This window comes from Somniosus microcephalus, chromosome 13 (assembly GCF_052327205.1).
Source record: "Somniosus microcephalus isolate GS21.2 chromosome 13, FLI_Smic_1.0, whole genome shotgun sequence".
In the NCBI taxonomy this organism is placed as follows: Eukaryota; Metazoa; Chordata; class Chondrichthyes; order Squaliformes; family Somniosidae; genus Somniosus; species Somniosus microcephalus.
Genome location: NC_140999.1, coordinates 60,818,362 through 60,836,966, shown reverse-complemented (window position 1 = coordinate 60,836,966; position 18,605 = coordinate 60,818,362). Strand labels below are relative to the sequence as shown.

The 18,605-nt window shown below is 42.2% G+C and overlaps 1 protein-coding gene across 2 annotated transcripts in view; it reads left to right on the top strand.

Annotated features, from left to right (window-relative positions):
• LOC147108359 (E3 SUMO-protein ligase PIAS4-like) overlaps nucleotides 1–13,014 on the top strand; it is a 119,025-nt gene extending 106,011 nt beyond the window's left edge. Inside the window, exons 11-12 of one of the 2 annotated variants that reach the window (XM_086004957.1) lie at nucleotides 2,790–2,929; nucleotides 9,946–13,014. In XM_086004957.1, coding sequence (XP_085861083.1) covers nucleotides 2,790–2,929; nucleotides 9,946–10,025 — 220 coding nt within the window. In that variant the 3' untranslated portion in view covers nucleotides 10,026–13,014. Of the gene's footprint in view, nucleotides 1–2,789; nucleotides 2,930–9,945 lie in introns of those variants that run through there. The other variant, XM_086004958.1, reaches the window with a different exon arrangement.
• The last annotated feature ends 5,591 nt before the right edge of the window (nucleotides 13,015–18,605 follow it).

Here is an 18,605-nt window from a genome sequence, read left to right as displayed (position 1 = left end):
GACCTGCTGTTGATTACCTTTGATGGTTGAAAATAACAAGATGGTATCTCGCAGGGAGGGGGGTCAGAGATTTTTTTAAATTCATTATGGGAATGTGGGCGTAGCTGGCAATGGCAGCATTTATTGCCCATCCGAAGTTGCCCCTGAGAAGGTGGTGGTGAGCCACTGCCTTGAACCACGACAGTCTGTGTGGTGAAGGTACTCCCACAGTGCTGTTAGTTAGGGAGTTCCAGGATTTTGACCCAGCAATGATGAAGGAACAGCGATATATGTCCAAGCCCGGATGGTATGTGACTTGGAAGGGAACTCTGGCAGCCTGTTCCAGAGGTCCACCATTCTCTGAGTAAAAAGCTACCTCCAGACAGCTAACCTAGCCTTTGTATGTCTTGAGATTGTATCCCCTGATTCTCCCTAACCTATTTAATTGTAACAAACTGTCTATTCGAACAATATCCCTGTGTTTTCTCCCCGACATCCTAGTTGGATAAGGAAATGATTAATGGCATTGTGCGTATACCTTCATCAAAGAATGATTACTACCCATCCAGCAAAAGATGACTGCCATACCTAATCTGGAGTTAGTTATCTACCTCTTGGTGGCGTATTGCTTTTTAAAAACGTCAAAGTGATGTGGGATTGAACCATGTAAACCGGAAGGACTGAGATTAGTGGAAATCTCTAGATATTTGACTAAATCTGCTGTAGCCTTTCTAAATCTGAACTTTCCCATTTTGAACCAAAAAACATTAAAATAAATAAATGCTGAACCATTTACCTCCAGTGCAGAAATTGGGATTTCTCAAGTGGGGCTTTTGGTGTTCCTGTTATACAAACAATGACAGACAGGAAAAGACCCTCTGCTCCATCCAGCCTGTCACACACAACTGCGATACCTTGTGCATCACAATATGGACTTCGTACCCTACCTGAAAGTCGTGATCTCCTGGGAGAGGCGAAAACCAGATAAAAGCAAAGGCCAAAAGTTTAAAAAAAAATTAAATCACGTTACTATGGAAGATGGTGTGCTGATCAGCTGGCTGGAGGGGGTGGAGCAAAGCTGTTATATTCCTCTCCGACCCCCTTAGGGATTCGAAATAAGTCCAGGAAATCACTCTGGTCCTGATAATGTCTTGCAGTACCTACCTTTTGTGCAAGGTGATCTCTGCACCAACCAGAAACTGGTTTAGCGCTCGCTTGAAGAAATTCAGCAAATCAGCATCCACCGCACGAGCCAGCAGCCTGTTCCAGAGGACCACTAATCTCTGGGAAAAGAACCACCTCCAGACATCTAATCTAATTCTGGCACTGCATAACTTGAGATTGTGACCCCTAGTCCTCCCTAACTTATTTAGTTAGAACAAACTGTCTACTCGAACACAATCTATTCTCTTCATCATTTTATAAACCTCGATCAAATCGTCTCTGTCTACCCTTCTCTAAAGTAGAATACCAGCTGTTTTAGCCCATCTTGATAACTAAGCAGCTTCAAACTGGAAATTAATCTTGTGGCCCTTCTCTGCGCACTTTCCAAAGCGCCTCTCACCCACCATGTGAGGAGGCCAAAATTGGACACAGTATTCTAACGGAGGCCTAACCAAGGCCTTGTACAAGGGCAAAATAGTAAGCTCTGTCTTGTAGTCAATTGTTTTATAAATACACCCCAATACCCTATTTGTTCTAGCTATCGCTTCCCGGCATTGCTCATCAACCTTTAGAAATCTATGCAACAGAACACCCAGATCTCTCTCTCTTCACCTGGCTTTAGTGGATTTCCCTGAAAGGTGTATGTATGTTCATTATTCTCCCTGCCCACATACACAACACTGCACTTTTCTAAGTTAAACATCATTTGCCAGGCACAAACCCAATCCCCCAACACATCAAGATCTGCCTGTAGGAGTTGAGATCATCCAAGTCCTGACACTCGCACAAATTTTAGTATTGTCTGCATATTTGCAGATCATGCCCCCAACTCCTACATCAAGATCATTAATAAAAATAGTAAAGTGCAACGGTCCCAACACTGATCTCTGCAGGACACCACTGGTGACCAGTCTTCAAACAGATCCAGATCCAAATCCATCTACAACTACTTTTCTGCCTACTGCCTTCCAGCCAGTTCTCAATCCAGCTCAATTTATTATCGTTAATTAATACCAGGGGCTTCGATCTTGTAGAGAAGCCTCAAATGAATAATGCATCTGTATGATGTGACTTTCACTGGTCTAAACAAATCCAATTTATGCAGTGTCTTTATTGTAATTGCTGACCATGATAATGACCGTTTCATCTGTCTTCAATAACAAATTTAACTGACCAGTTTGAGGTAGAAATCAATATAGTATTACACAACTTAGTAATAGTCATTTACAGTTTGATACTGAGGAAGAGACAATTGGAGTACACAATGTAAAACCAAGTAATTGTTTGAAGCAGGAATTTTATTTCAAAGCTTACAATTTGCAGATTTTAGTGGAATGTGTGGAAATCTCGTGCAGGAGTTCCTAGCATGTTGATTTCTATTAACTTGCCCATTATGTAGAATGACCTCCATGGTAAACGGATGAGATTGCATCTGCTTTTTACACCTCTGATTAAAGCCCCGAGTGTGGAAGCAGCCCTATATGGAAGAAATCTGCATGCCACACATGTACCTTGCCTGTATCCCCGTCATAGCAAAGCTTTGTAGTTTTCTCACTATCTCTTCAGAGTGGAGCTGCACGATGGTGATAACCAAGAAAGGATAGACAGATGTGGAATAAACACAAGTTTGTTTTTATTTTTCTTAGGCTGTTTTTAGATATTCTGGAGGAGTGTGAAGATGCCACTGAGGTTCAGTTTAAGGATGATGGCAGCTGGTCTCCAATAAAGCCAGACAAGCAGCCTCAGAAGAACTCCGGTCCCAAATATTCAATAGTGGAATTAGAAGGTTTGTTCCTTTTAACTTCAGTGCCATAGACATGATTATGGGTGATAATATGTAATTAACCATTTACCTATGAGCATATTTGGGGAATCTCTACTTTTTTTGTAGGGGGAGAGAAGAGAAGGGATTTTTTTGTGTTTACAAAGATAATGTTAGAAAGTGGAGCACTCTTGGTACCCAGTGTGTGCATCTAACCCTTACTGTTCTGTACTGAGACTGCTTGATGCTGAATAAAGCCCCTCTTACAATGCCCAAATCTGTATCTTGGCCTCAACCTTAAAGCACCCTTAACTGTATGGGTGTGATATGTTTCCCAGAGCTACCACACTTGTAGTGTCTGCGTGAAATTGGGGGAACTTTTGTGCTGTAGCCCCGTAACCATAAGGAATTGGATTGAGTGCACTCAAACTCAATTTGATGGCATTTCAGCTGGCGCAGAGAGAGGAACTTTTACTCCATCATTATAGGTTGCATTTAAACCCAGATATGAAAAATGAAACCCATTTAGTTGCTCATTTACAATCTTTTCCTGATTTTACTCTTGTCTGCATTTCTGATGTTAGTAGACTGTCAGATAGTAGAAGGACAATTAAACAGAAAGCAAATGGAGTGACCAGTTTGGATTCATGGAACAATCTTTAGTCGGTGCTTGTGCTTGCTGACCTCCATTGGCTCCTGGTCTGGCAACGTCTCGATTTTAAAATTCTTAGCCTTGTTTTCAAATCCCTCCATGGCCTTGCCCTCTCCCTATCTCTAACCTCCTCCTGCCCTATTGCCCTCTGAGATCTCTCCGCTCCTCCAATTCTGGCCTCTTGTGCATCCCCGAATTTTAACCATTCCACCATTGGCAGCTGTGCCTTAAGCTGCCTGGGCCCTAAACTCTGGATGCAAAGGCTTCTCTACCTCTCTTTCCTCCTTTAAGACATTCCTTAAAACTTATCTCTTCGACGCAGTTTTTGGTCACCTGTCCTAATATCTCCTTATGTGGTTCGATGTCAAATTTTGTTAACACTCCTGCAAACCGCCTTGAGATGTTTTACTACATTAAAGGGGCTATATAAATGCAAGTTGTTGTTGTTTAACCTCATGACAATAGCTTTATATTGACTGGATACTTCGCATAAAGGCCTACAATTACAGCCAAATGCTTTATCACTGTAGTTAATGGACACCCAGTCTTGTATACACTGTGCATTACACAAGAGATACAGATGTACATCAATGTCCATTTGCCATATGTTGACCCATCTACTTAATTTTAGATTTAATTAAATGCCATCAATCAGTATTAAGTAAGACAACTTGGTGTCATTAGTTAATTTTATATTACTATTTATGCTCTTATAAAGTGTGAATAGGGCACCCGGAACAGTTGCTGCTAAACTCCATGAGTCACTGTCCCTCAAAAAGCCCTAGCTGTTCAATTATCATCTGCTGTCCATTGCCTGGGTAGTTTTAAATCTGACTAGCTAGTTTTCCATTAATTCTAAAAGTCTCATGTGGAACTTTGTTAAATACTTCTTGAAAATTCGCTATTCTCCAGTGCCTTGATATAACTCCTGTATTTCTGATTTTGGTCTTGATATTTCTCTCCTTTCCTCCCTTTCTCTCCACCCCCTCTTATTTTTACATAGCAATCTGTTTCCTTCTACTCCTGATAAAATGAACTAGGTTGTTGGCCAAACCTCTCTGAGGCATCCAAGATCCTTCCTCTGCATTATATGGGAATCCTAGGTCTGATGGCCAGAGAGCTATCACTGGGCACAAAACTCTTTGGGAGGCCTTTTTGCAACTGTCCGATTGTCACCATTGCTGTCCAGTTTTACTTGTTAAGATACCACTGACTAGTTAGATTAAGGCCTGTAATCTCCTCATCTGCCATAGTAACAAATGCTTCCCTCATGGAATAAACTACTGCTTTGTAACCTAGCCTTTGTAGAAAGGTTAGAAGCAGTGTCGATTCCAGTAGTTCCAACTGTACCCTTCAAAGCACTTGAACAGGCTGCAGCTTCAAGAAATCTGGCTTGCTGTGCTATATTTTAAGGAACACATCCACCTCAATTCCACAAGGGTCTGATCAGACAATATGACGGGTACATAAAGAGGGGCATAAATAAATGTCAATGAGCCATATAGATCTTGAAGGTCACTGGTTCAGTGCCTGGTCTGACCTCATTTGAGCTGCTGCAGTTGGCTACATTGTCTTGCATCTATTCCTATTCAGTTAGATCATGACTGATCTGTACCTCAATTCCATTTACCCACCTTTGATCCATATCCCTTGATATCCTTACCAAATTAAAAAATCTATTGATTTCACTCTTAAAAATGTCAATTGCCCCAGCATCCACCGCCTTTTGGGGGAGATTTCCACTACCCTTTATGTGTAAAGGTTCTTCCTGATTTCACTCCTGAATGACCTAGCTCTGATTTTAAGATTGTGGCCCCTTGTTCTGGATTCACTCACCAGAGAAAATAGTTTCTCTGTATCTACTGTATCAAATCCTTTTAGCATTTTAAAGACCTCAATTAGATCACCTCTCAACCTTCTAAACTCAAGGGAACACAACCCAAATTGTTGCAACCTGTCCTCATAATTTAACCATTTAAGCCCTGGTATCCTTCTGGTGAATCTGTGCTGTGCCCCAGCCAATATATCCTTCCTGAGGTGTGATGCCCAAAACTGAATGCAATACCCCGGATAGGGTCTGACCAAGGCTCTGTACAACTGAAGCATAACTTGTATTGCAACCCCCTTGAGATAAAGGCAACATTCCATTAGCCTTTTAGATTACTTTTTGTACTGCGCTCCAGCTTTTAGTAATTTGTGTATTGGACACACAAATTCCTTTGCTCCTCCATGGTTTCTAGTCTCGTGCCATTAAGAAAATATTCCAATTTGTCTTTCTTGGATCCAAAATGGATGATCTCATTTCCCCACATTGAGCTCCAACTCACTTCATCTGTCAATGTCCCTTTGTAACTTCCTGCTCCCATATACATAATTTATGATGCCTCCTAATTTAGTGTCATCTGCAAACTCTCTTCCTTCATCCAAGTCACTGATGCAAATGATAAGCAAAATCCACAGTCCAGATCCCTGGAGAACCCCACTTGTCACTTTCTGCCAATCCAAGTACATTCCCTTAATCCCTACTCTATCTGCTACCTCCCAACTAATTACCAACCCATGTCACAAGCTTACCTCCGATTCCATGAGCTCTCATTTTTGCTAGAAATCTCTAGTGCAGAACCTTATCCAATGCTTTCTGGAAGTTCTTGTAGAGACCATCCATCGACACTCCCCTGTCCACCTGGTTCGAGGTCTTTATTTTAAATGTAAAACCAGATTAGTCAGGCATTATCTACCCTTCACAGATCTCTGCTGACTCTTGGTTTACTTGTTCAAGTGCTCAGTCACTCTGTCCCTGGTGATAGATTCCATTAACTAACAGCTAGTGTTAAACTGCCAGTTCTGTCGTTTTCTGGTTTCTCCCTCCCGCTTAAATAATAGTGATATTTCCAGTTTTCCAATCCAAAGGCACAATTCCCAAATCTGGAGAGCTTTGGAAAATTATGACTAATGTATCTGCAATTTCCCCACCGGTTTCTTTTAATACCATCAGGCCTAGAGGTTTGTATGCCTTAAGCCATTATTTTCTCCATTACCATTTTCTTTCTTATATTAAATCTAATATGTTCCTCCTCTTGACTTATTTTCAGGTTCCCTTGTACTATTGGTAATTTATCCTCTTCCTCCACTGTGAAAATGGTTACAAAGTCTTCATTTAGCAAGTCTGCCATTTCCTTATTATCCACTATAATGTCTGTCTTTAATGGGTCCACATTCCCCCTTGGTTTCTATTTCTCTTTGCTATCCAGTAACCCAAGCTGGAAAGTGTATGTCAGGCTATGATGCCCATATTTTTTTTATTTGTTCCTGGGATGTGGGCATCGCTGGCAAGGCCAGTATTTATTGCCTATCTCTAATTCCTTTGAGAAGCGGTGATGAGCCACCTTCTTGAACCGCTGCAGTCCATGTGGTAAGGGTACTCCCAAAGTGCTGTTAGGTAGGGAGTTCTAGGATTTTGACCCAGTGACGATGAAGGATCGGCAATATATTTCCAAGTCAGGATGGTGTGTAACTTGGAGGGGAACTTGCAGGTAAGAGGTGTGAAACAGTTGCACGTTTGCCTTAATGCTATGAAAATGTAGCATCAGAACTTCTGATTTCTTGCTCAACACCTCGCCAGGATGCACAATTATAGTAGCATGAGCTCCACAAGAAAATGATCCTTCTTCATAATGTATTATTCGTGTTTGCTAAGCTGATTTTGGAGAAGTGGGGCTAGGTAAAGAGAAACCATTTGGTGACTTTCCAAAATGAAAAGTTGCTGTAGTCCTGCTGCAGGGGCCATAGCAACAATCTTTGACTTACTGATATGAAACAGAAGCTCTTGTATGCTTTTTCCCTTAAACAAAATCCTTCACAGTCTGGGAAGAATGAGAAGTTTGGTATTGACCCATCTTGTAGGATCTACTGATTCAGAAAGAAGACCAGATATGCAAAATGAACCGAAGAGTTTCCAGTTCACGGCATGGTTTTTGGTTTCCAGCAATTGGTAAAGTCAGCTCTTGTCACATCCAAGAAAGCATTAACATTGAAAAGTTATAATGAAGGTTATCTTTTGGTGCTATAACTAACGTTTTTGGGGACAAAATACAACAACTACTTTCATTTTATAGCACCTTTTAACATCGAAAGAGTCCCAAAGCACTTCACAACGTAATGAGAAACTGGACACCAAGCCAAAGGAGAAGATATTAGGTGGGGTAATATCTTGGTCAAGCTTGGTCAATGAGGTGGGTTTTAAGGAGAATCTTAAGGGAGGTGGAGGGGTTTAGGAAGATGATTCCAGAAATTAGGGACTAGGCAGCTAAAGATAATGCCACCAATGGTGGGCAAAGGGAGGAAGTTGCACAAGAGGCCAGAATCAGAAACAGAGTGTTGTGGAGAAGGTTACAGAGATGGGGGGAAAAGCGAGGCCATGAAAGAGTTCAAACACAAGTGAGAATTTTTAATTTGAAATGTTTGGGACGAGTAGCCAATGTAGATTAGTGAGGTCATGGGTAATGAGCGTGGGGGACTTGTGTGGAATAGTATACAGAATTTTGGATGCACTGAAGTTTACAGAGGGTGTATAATGTGTAGTTGACCAGGAGAGGATTAGAATAGCTGAGTCTGGAGGTGGCAAAAGCAGCAGATAAGCTGAGGTAGGGGCAAAGAAAGACTTGCATTTCTATAGTGGCTTTCACAACCACCGGACGTCCCAAAGCGCTTTACAGCCAATTAAGTACTTTTTGAAGTGTGGTCACTTGTAATGTAGGAAACGTGGCAGCCAGTTTGCGCTCAGCAAACTCCCACAAGCAGCAATGTGATAATGACCAGATAATCTGTTTTTGTTATGTTGATTTTGAGGGATAAATATTGGCCCCAGGACACCGGGGAAAACTCCCCATCTCTTTGAAATAGTGCCTAGGGATCTTTTACGTCCACCTGAGAGAGCAGATGGGGCTTTGATTTAGCGTCTCATCTGAAAGACGGCACCTCCGACAGTGCAGCACTCCCTCAGTATGGCGCGGGGGTGTTGGCCTAGATTTTTGGTGCTCCAGTCTCTGGAGTGGGACTTGAATCCACAACCTTCTGACTCCAGCGAGGGTGACACCAACTGAGCCACTGGTTGTCACACTGACAGTTGACAGACATTACGGAGGCGGAACACCAAGGTTGTGAACAGTCTGGTTCAGCCTGAGGCAGTAGCCGGGGAGAGAGATGTAATCAGTGTAAAGGGTATGGAGTTTGTGGTAGGTTGCTTTGGTCCTCCCAATTTTTAGCTGGAGGAAATAGTGGCTCATCAAAGACTGGATACTGAACAAGGTCAAGGTGGAGAGGTCGAGATGGATGTCATCAGCGTACTTGTGGAAGCTAACTCCATGTCTGTGGATGATGTAACGTAGAGTTCTGTTAATTGAACACTAAAATGGGTTACTATAGGATTATTTCAATGTCCTTTTAATCTGAGAGTGCTAAACTTCTATTGAAGGATAAAAAACTACAGTAGGCAAAGATTATTCGACCATTTTGCGATTTATATATTTATAATTGGTGTTTATGGGCTGTAACACTAATCAAACACCCAAAGTACCTACATTACTAAGAAAAAGCTCGTACAATAAATTCTTTGCATGGAAACATTTTGGAGTTCATTCCCAGCTCTTATTCCCTCCACTGTTTGCCACATAGCTCCCACTCCAGTGGAGAACTACTGGCATATTGCACCATTGTTTGCCTTTGATGGTCACTAAAGAGATTTTAAAAATCACCATTTGATCCTATAAATTCTATATTGGTCAGGTACTTGCTGTATTATCCTGGGGGGTGGGGGGAGAAAGGCAGGTAGGTAGTGAACTCGCTGCCAGGAGGCGAGTCTCTTTCACCTCTGCTTTGGCCCCAATTCACAGCCCCCGATGTTCTCCAGCCCCGACCACACACACCCCGCCCCCCAGACACGATGCTCCTCCGGCCCCCAACACCCCCCACCCCCCCACCTGCAGTCAGCCAGCCTCTCCATCTGACTGGCTGTGGGCAGGAAACAAACGTTTAGGCCCTGCAGTTAAGTTCTCCCGGGTTTCCCGACAGCTTTCTAGCCCCCTGCTCCCGACCAATGTTCCCCGTAATTTTTTTTTGGGTCCGTTTTCACCTTCCTGCTTGTATTATAAAAACTGTATGCAAGTCATTAAACACATTAATCCTGTCTGATCTAAGTCAGCATTCTTGACTTCTGGCACTTTCAACACCCACTCTCTTTTCCCCCCCTCCCAAAAGTACTTTTTTGTCTGTAAAGCGCTTTGTGATGTCCTGTGGTCGAGAAAGGATGAATATAACTTGAATCTTTTTTCTTTTTACACACATTTTCATTTTGTATCTGGCTGACTCATTTGAATTTTGAATTTTACAGACTCTGGCAACAATCAGTTCAGTAATCCTGCCAACGGCAAGAGTGACGTGGACATTATTGACCTGACTATAGACTGTTGATTGTGAGGATCGACTACTCAAAAACAAATGTTACTGTGAATGCTGGAGAGAGTTCACTACCAAGCGTGCAGGACACATTGTGGAAAGACCTGTTGAAAGAAGTCTACCTCTAGCATTGCAGGCCCCTCCAGCCACGCCTACCTCCTGAAAGAATTGATACAATAGAAGATAACTAATAATCTGTTCGGCAAAGTGACACTCCTGAGGAGTGCGTTCTTATGGATGTGAAGGACCAATGCATAGTTCATGAACTATCTGGAGAAATAAAGACAGCACTTCGTAGCAGAGGATTGCTTATACATTCTGCTGTGTTGAATGCTAAGTAGGCGTTGATCCCTGGTCAAGTCCCATGTTTGCAGAATGAAATATGAAAGAAAAAAAAATCATGGCCAGTTTAACTGGTCTTTTTTTTGTTTTTCCCTTTTACTTTTTGTTTCAAAAACAAGTGTCCATGTCAAAGAAGCCTGAGAGTTTGTAAGCTGATTTTAGGAGCTTTAACAATCTTGTGGGCTTGATTGCTAGCCCAGCTCCATCTCACTGTTTGATTCTTAAATCCTATCAATTATATTGTTAGTACTCATTGAAACAGTTGAAGTAGATGTAGGGGAGCAGTGTTGATCACAATTCTCTTGTGCTTTTTGTTAAAACGGGTAACTTGGAGCAGTACATTGGTTTACAGGTGCAGAATGGCTCACCTACTTAGTTTCTTTCCTCCTTCCCCCACTCCCAAATATGGTGGGGCTCCAGAGAAGTATGAAGCAGAGGTTAGGCACATCCTCAGCCGGAGGTGAATCTTGAGAGATAGACAATTTGTGTTTGTAAACCTCTAAGTGGCCAGCTCAACAGAGACTTTGGAATATGTGTCTGCTCCCTCTGTCAGTCAGTGCCAGGAGGATATTAATAAAAAGCAAAAGCTACAAAGAATACCCATATCCAAAGAATAGCCATTCAATCCATTTAGCTTTTTTCTGAAACTGGGTGTGGTTGTTGAGGCTCAGTTGGTTAGAGATCTTTGGGAACTGTACTGTGGCCATATTTATTTTTGGTTTTTTTTTCCCCCTTCTGTTTATTTCTCTCTCGCTCTCTTTTCCACACCTAGCAGTGTCCACTTTAACCTTTGTCGGGATCAAACAGGTTGACAGTTAGATTCTGCCAGTGCTGTTCCTTTACCCTTCAACCGAGAGGCACTCAGCTATGCAGAAAAGGTATCCAGTTTTGGAAGCCAAATGCAAATTCTAGTCAAGTCTGGGATTCAACTTAGTTGAGCCCAGTGCTCCGGTGCTGTAGCTACTGAGACACCACATGGTTGACGATTGTTATTTCTTTGCTTTCTATTAAAGTTATTGCTGTACAAAGTTGTACATAACTGCACATAGTTTATTATTTCGTTTAGTTCTTTTAACATTTAAGTTAGTCATGATGTTGCAATTCAGGATCTCAAATTATGAAAACCAAATAGGTTAAAGCACTGAGCAGATATGTGGAATCTTTTATATTTCAGTCCCGCACCAATTCTAACAGTTTGTAATTACTGTGATGTGAAAGGGCTTTACATTTTTAACAATTACAAATTTCCACTAACTGATGCCGCATACTGCTTCTGGCATTAAATTCAGATTTGCTGTGTAAAGATTCTGAAGGAGAATAACGTGGATGAATATCAATTTTTGTCTGCTCCAGTTCCTTCATATTGATGCATTCTGATATCCCTGATTCGAACATCCTTTTTTCTGTGTTGGAAGCACAAATCACTTCAGACGTGTTTATTGCTTTCACAAAAAATCATTTTCCCTGTCATCTGATTCTTGAAATGAAAATATTGTCGAGCAAATTTGTTTTGCAATTACAATGTTTTTATGCCATGCTTTCAGGTCGATATCGGTGTTTATGCTGTGGTGTCTGATATTAAAGCAAGGATTTGAATCAGTAACATTGATGGCTGTAGTTTATATATTTTTTTAAAACACTCGTTGGGTGGAGAGTAACCTGAATTAAATAAAGTCTTGTGAAGGTTTGCGAGTGTTGAAACAAAACAGCTAATCTAAGATAATAAAAACAGAAAATGCTGGAAATACTCAGCTGGTCAGGCAGCATCTGTGGAGAGAGAAACCGAGTTAACGTTTCAGGTCGATGATCCTTTGTCAGCTAATCTAAGCATTGCTCTGTTTTCTAAGTAGTCATTATACTTGGTCATTTTTTAAAATTGAAATCTTTATGGTTTACAAAAACTACCGTTGAGCATTTCTTTAAAGCAAATACAAAATACAGCATTGCAACTTTAAAACCAAGCTTCATAGCCAATGTGTATAGGAAATTCCACATAACTGTTGAAGCTTTAGGGGTTGTTGTGGAATGGAGTAAGGTTCTAGGAAGGTTTTCATTTATCTGTTGCCTGTATTTTTAAACGGAATAAAATTGCACAACGAGGCTAAATAATACTGCAAAATCTTTTACCCAACTCTTTAGGTTAGTATTTGCAAATTTTTGGTGGACAGTTTAACATGCTGCTGAAGCACTTGTCCATAAAAGCTACTAGATTGATTTAATAGGATGTTGTGCACTTTTTTTATATATATATATAATATATACATATATATATATTTTATATATAAATGGATTGCAGCTTCCACACATCAACCAGATGCAGTTTTGATCTCCAAATTGAATTTTCTTTTATAAGTACTTCTGCTTACACAGATGTCTGTTTAGTTACTTCAAGCAAAATCAAGTAGAGTAGAATCAAGTGGAATAGATACTGGCTTCTACCTTAAAATTGCCCCTTTATTCATGCTATACTCAATTGGGTTTAAAGTTGAGCACAAAGCCATCATTAGCATAAATAGAGTACTATTTGTCTAAAAAAAAAATGGCACCTTGTAAAGCATGTTTCCTATTCCTGTTTGGTATTGGTTAAGGATTTTTGAAAGATGTTCTGTTTAATGTAGACAAATATCAGGTTATATTAATATTTAATAAACTTTTAAGTTTTCATCTTGCTCTTCCTTGAAAGGAAGTGAAACTGTTGCTTTCATTCTCTTTCCTCCAAACCTGAGCCTGACGACATAATCAAGCACCTGACTTTTCTTCACTCCCTCTCTGTGCTTCAACCTGCCTCCTGCCCACAGTTTTTCCTCTTTTCTGAAGATGTACACATGCAGGGATACAGTTCTATGGGTACCACCAGTTTTTCATTGCTACTGGTCTAGAATCACACAAAGTAATGTCATCGTAGGTTATTACAGCCGAGCCGGAACTTGCCCTCACCTAATGGCTACATACGTAAGCCCTTCAGCAAGGTTCGCTGGAGTAATCAGGATGGGGATACTGGTTTTTCCCTCCTACCCTAGCGGGAGGACACTGCCAATTGTAGTTTCCCCCCCCCCCCCCCCCCACTACTCTGGTTGAGAGTAGCTAACTTGGCCTGGACCAGGAATCAAATCTAGGACTTTCCTGACCTGTGAAACAAATGCATTTATTCACTAAAGCCATCAAGGGATTCTATTTTTGTGGGGTGGGCAGAGACCAATACTTCAACCTTTCCTCTCTTTTGGAAGATGCATTTTAACTTTTACTGTGCCACGATTGTAGACATCTTTACATAAAATTGTACTGATGTACATTTTTTTTAATTCTCGTAGTTCCATTTAGTTAAATTTTAAATCTTAACCTTAATTGCTACTGGACTACTTTCCTCACCCTTTCAACAGTCACATTTTAAGTGATTACTGTCATGCCATTGGACATGCAATAAATGGGAAGCACGAAGAATAGTGTCCCAAAAGAAAATGTGCTCTGTTTAATTGGATGAACCCCCAACCCCCCCTGCCTTTTTCTTCCTCCCCATCATCTTACATATTTTCCTCTGTCATTTTTTAATTTGAAATACTTGGTTCTTGAGCAGTGAAATTTTTGGCCTCTATCTCTTCATTTGTGCTTTTTTGGGCTAGGTAGCTTATAATTCTGTAGTCCCTTGAGGTGAGGGATTTTTTTATTATAAATTAACATTTTGACATTTCTCATGTGGTTTGCAAATTGTTTAAGGCCTTCTATCAATCTGACTCTGGCTTTGCAGCCACTGAACCTAGGGTTTCAACACTGGGTGCTACAGCTTCTCGGTCATGGACACAGACACCTGCATTCTCTAATTGCACGACTTCATCACTTTCATAAGAAATAGGAGCAGGAGTACGCCATTTGGCCCTTTGAGCCTGCTCCACCATTCAGTAAGATCATGGCTGATCTACCTCATCTCCACTTTCCTGCACTATCCCCATATCCCTTGATTCCCTTAATATCCAAAAATTTGTTGATCTCTGTCTTGAATATACTCAATGACTGAACCTCCACAGCCCTCTGGGGTAGAGAATTCCAAAAAGTCACCACCCTCTGAGTGAAGACAGTTCTCATCTCAGTCCTAAATGGCCGACCCCTTATTCTGAGATTGGGACCCCTGGTTCTAGACTCCCCAGTCAGGGGAAACATCCTCCCTGCATCTATCCTGTCAAGTACTGTAAGAAGTTTGTATGTTTCAATGAGATCACCTCTCATTCTTCGAAACTCTAGAGAATATAGGCCTAATCTACTCAATCTGTTCTCATAGGAAAATCCCCCCAATCCAGGAACTGAGGAAGTTGTGGATAGCACGTTTAGGGAGGTGGTCACACCGCAGGTAAAGGTTGCACAGGCAGAAAGGGAGTGGGTGACCATCAGGCAGAATACTAGGCGCAGGCAGGTAGTGCAGGAATCCCCTGGGGTCATCCCCCTCTTGAACAGTTAATACCGTTTTGGATACTGTTGGCTTAACAGGGGAAGGCAGCAGCAGCCAACCTCCTGGCACCAGGGGTGGTTCTGCTGCACAGGACTGGAGGAAAAAGAGGGGTAGAGCTATAGTGATGGGGGATTCTATTGTAAGCGGAATAGATAGGCGTTTCTGCGGCAGCAAACGAGACTCCAGGATGGTGTGTTGCCTCCCTGGTGCAAGGGTCAAGGATGTCTCTGAGAAGCTGCAGAAAATTTTGGAAAGGGAGGGTGAACAGCCAGTTGTCGTGGTGCATATAGGTACCAACGATATAGGTAAAGAACGGGATGAGGTCCTAAAAGCTGAATATAGGGAGTTAGGAAGTAAATTAAAAAAAATAGGACCTCGAAGGTAGTAATCTCAGGATTGCTACCAGTGCCACGTGCTAGTCAGAGTAGAAATAGAAGGATATTTCAGATGAATACGTGGCTAGAGGAATGGTGCAAGGGGGAGGGATTCAAATTCCTAGGACATTGGAACCGGTTCTGGAGGAGGTGGGACCAGTACAAACCGGATGGCCTGCACCTGGGCAGTACCGGGACCAATGTCCTTGGGGGAGTGTTTGCTAGTGCTGTGGGGGAGGGTTTAAACTAAAATGGCAGGGGGTTGGGAACCTGAGCAGGGAGACAAAGGAAAGGGAAACAAAGATAGAAGCAAAAGACAGGAAGGAGAAAAACAAAGGTGGCAATCAGAGAAATCAAGGGTTTAAAACAAACATGGCCACAGTAAATAATAATTCTAAAAGGCCTAAGAGCGTTAAAAAAACAAGCCTGAAGGCTTTGTGTCTTAATGCAAGGAGCATTCGTAATAAGTTGGATGAATTAGCAGCGCAAATAGAGGTAAATGAATACGATATGATTGGGATTACAGAAACATGGCTCCAGGGGGACCAAGGCTGGGAACTCAACATCCAGGGGTATTCAATATTCAGGAAAGATAGGCAAAAAGGAAAAGGAGGTGGGGTAGCATTGCTGGTTAAAGAGGGGATTAACACAATTGTAAGGAAAGATATTAGCTCTGATGATGTGGAATCTGTATGGGTAGAACTGAGAAATACCAAAGGGCAGAAAACGTTAGTGGGAGTCGTGTATAGAGCCCCAAACAGTAATGCAGAGGTTGGGGATGGCATTAAAAGGGAAATTAGAGAAGCGTGCAATAAGGGCACAGGAGTCATCATGGGTGACTTTAATCTACATATAGATTGGGCTAACCAAATTAGTAACAATACTGTGGAGGAGGAATTCCTGGAGTGTATACGGGATGGTTTCCTGGACCAATGTGTCGAGGAACCAACGAGGGATCAGGCCATCTTAGACTGGGTATTATGCAATGAGAAAGGATTAATTAGCAATCTTGTGCGAGGCCCCTTGGGTCGGAGTGATCATAATATGATAGAACTCTTCATTAAGATGGAGAGTGAAGCAGTTGACTCAGAGACTAAGGTCCTGAATTTAAATAAAGGGAACTATGATGGTATGAGACGTGAGTTGGGTAGGATTGATTGGGTAATGTCACTCAAAGGGTTGACGGTGGATAGGCAATGGCAAACATTCAAAGATCGTATGGATGAACTACAGAATTTGTTTATCCCAGTTTGGCATAAAAATAAATCTCAACCGTGGCTAACAGGGGAAATTAGGGATAACATAAGATCCAAAGAGAGGACATATAAATTGGCCAAAAAAAGCAGCAAACCTGAGGATTGGGAGCAGTTTAGGATTCAGCAAAGGAGGACAAAGGGATTAATTAAGAGGGGGAAAATAGATTATGAAAGTAAGCTTGCAGGGAACATAAAAACTGACTAAAAGCTTTTATAGATATGTGAAGAGAAAAAGATTGGTGAAGTCAAGCGTAGGTCCCTTACAGTCAGAATCAGGGGAATTTATAATGGGGAACAAAGAAATGGTTGACCAATTAAATACATATTTTGGTTCTGTCTTCACACAGGAGGACACAAATAACCTCCCAGAGATGTCGGGGAACATAGGGACTAATGAGAGGGAGGAACTGAAAGAAATCAGTATTTGTAGGGAAATGGTGTTGGGGAAGTTGATGGGATTGAAGGCCGATAAATCCCCAGGGCCTGATAATCTACATCCTAGGGTACTTAAGGAAGTGGCCCTGGAGATAGTAGATGCATTGCTGGTCATCTTCCAGAACTCGATAGACTCTGGAACAGTACCCATGGATTGGAGGGTAGCTAATGTTACCCCACTATTCAAAAAAGGTGGTAGAGAAAAAGCGGGGAATTATAGACCAGCAAGCCTGACATCGGTAGTGGGGAAAATGCTAGAGTCCATTATAAAAGATGTAATAGCAGAGCACTTGGAAAGCAGTGACAGGATCGGACAAAGTCAACATGGATTTACAAAAGGTAAATCGTGCTTGACTAATCTTCTGAAATTTTTTGAGGATGTAACTGGTAAAATAGATAAGGGAGAACCAGTGGATGTGGTGTATTTGGACTTTCAGAAGGCTTTCGATAAGGTCCCGCATAAGAGATTAGCGTGCAAAATTAAGGCACATGGGATTGGGGGCAAGGTATTGACTTGGATAGAGAACTGGTTGGCAGATGGAAAGCAAAGATTTGGAATAAACGGGTCGTTTTCCGAGTGGCAGGCAGTGACTAGTGGGGTACCGCAAGGATCGGTCCTAGGACCCCAGCTGTTCACTATATATTAATGATCTGGACGAGGGAACTGGATGTAATATCTCCAAATTTGCAGACGACACAAAGCTGGGTGGGAGGGTATGCTGTGAGGAGGATGACGTGAAACTCCAGTACGATTTGGACAGGTTGGGTGATTGGGCAGAAACATGGCAAATGCACTGTAATGTGGATAAATGTGAGGTTATCCACTTTGGTGGCAAAAACAGGAAAGCAGATTATTATTTGAATGGCAGTAGATTGGGAGAAGGGGAAGTGCAAAGAGACCTGGGTGTTCTTGTGCACCAGATGCTGAAGGTAAGCATGCAGGTGCAGTAAGTGGTTAAGAAGGCAAATGGTATGTTGGCTTTTGTAGCAAGAGGGTTCGAGTACAGGAACAAAGATGTCTTGCTGCAGTTGTACAGGGCCTTGGTGAGACCGCACCTTGAGTATTGTGTGCAGTTTTGGCCGCCTTATCTGAGGAAGGATGTTCTTGCCATGGAAGGAGCGCAGCGAAGATTCACCAGGCTGATACCTGGGATGGCAGGAATGACGTATGAGGAGAGATTGTGTCGATTGGGCTTATACTTGTATGTAATATGTGTGCTACTTTGAACCTATGGACAGGACTGCACTACTTGTTGGGCGTAGTGATACGCAGTACCACTCCTGGCCATAGGGGTATAAATAGTACTGTGGGTACTGATCTCCCCTCAGTTCCCGCCTGTGGGCATGAAGTAAAGACCTACGTATAGTCCCTACCTCCAACCAGTAAAGACCTGTTTTATTGTTACTGATTAAGTCTGAGTATTAATTACTTGAACAACTCACAGATTTAACACTGGCGACGAGTCTGATTCGGACCCTGCGGCAGTCACTCCACGGCAGCTTCGTCCACAGCCAGGACGTTGCAGAGAGGTTTCCACCCTCTCCACCCCACTGGAAGACATCCTGACCTCGGAGCCTCCATCGGCGACCGTCAGCTTCTTCTCCAGCTTGGTGGTGGGTAAGCCGTCGTCTGAGCCGGGCAGCGACGCGACAGGCAGTCGACCGCGTTGGCCGCACGAACGGGGCTGGGGGAGCTGGAGGAATAGGGCGCGAGAGCCGCTTCAAGCGGGAGGCGTTTCAACAGAGC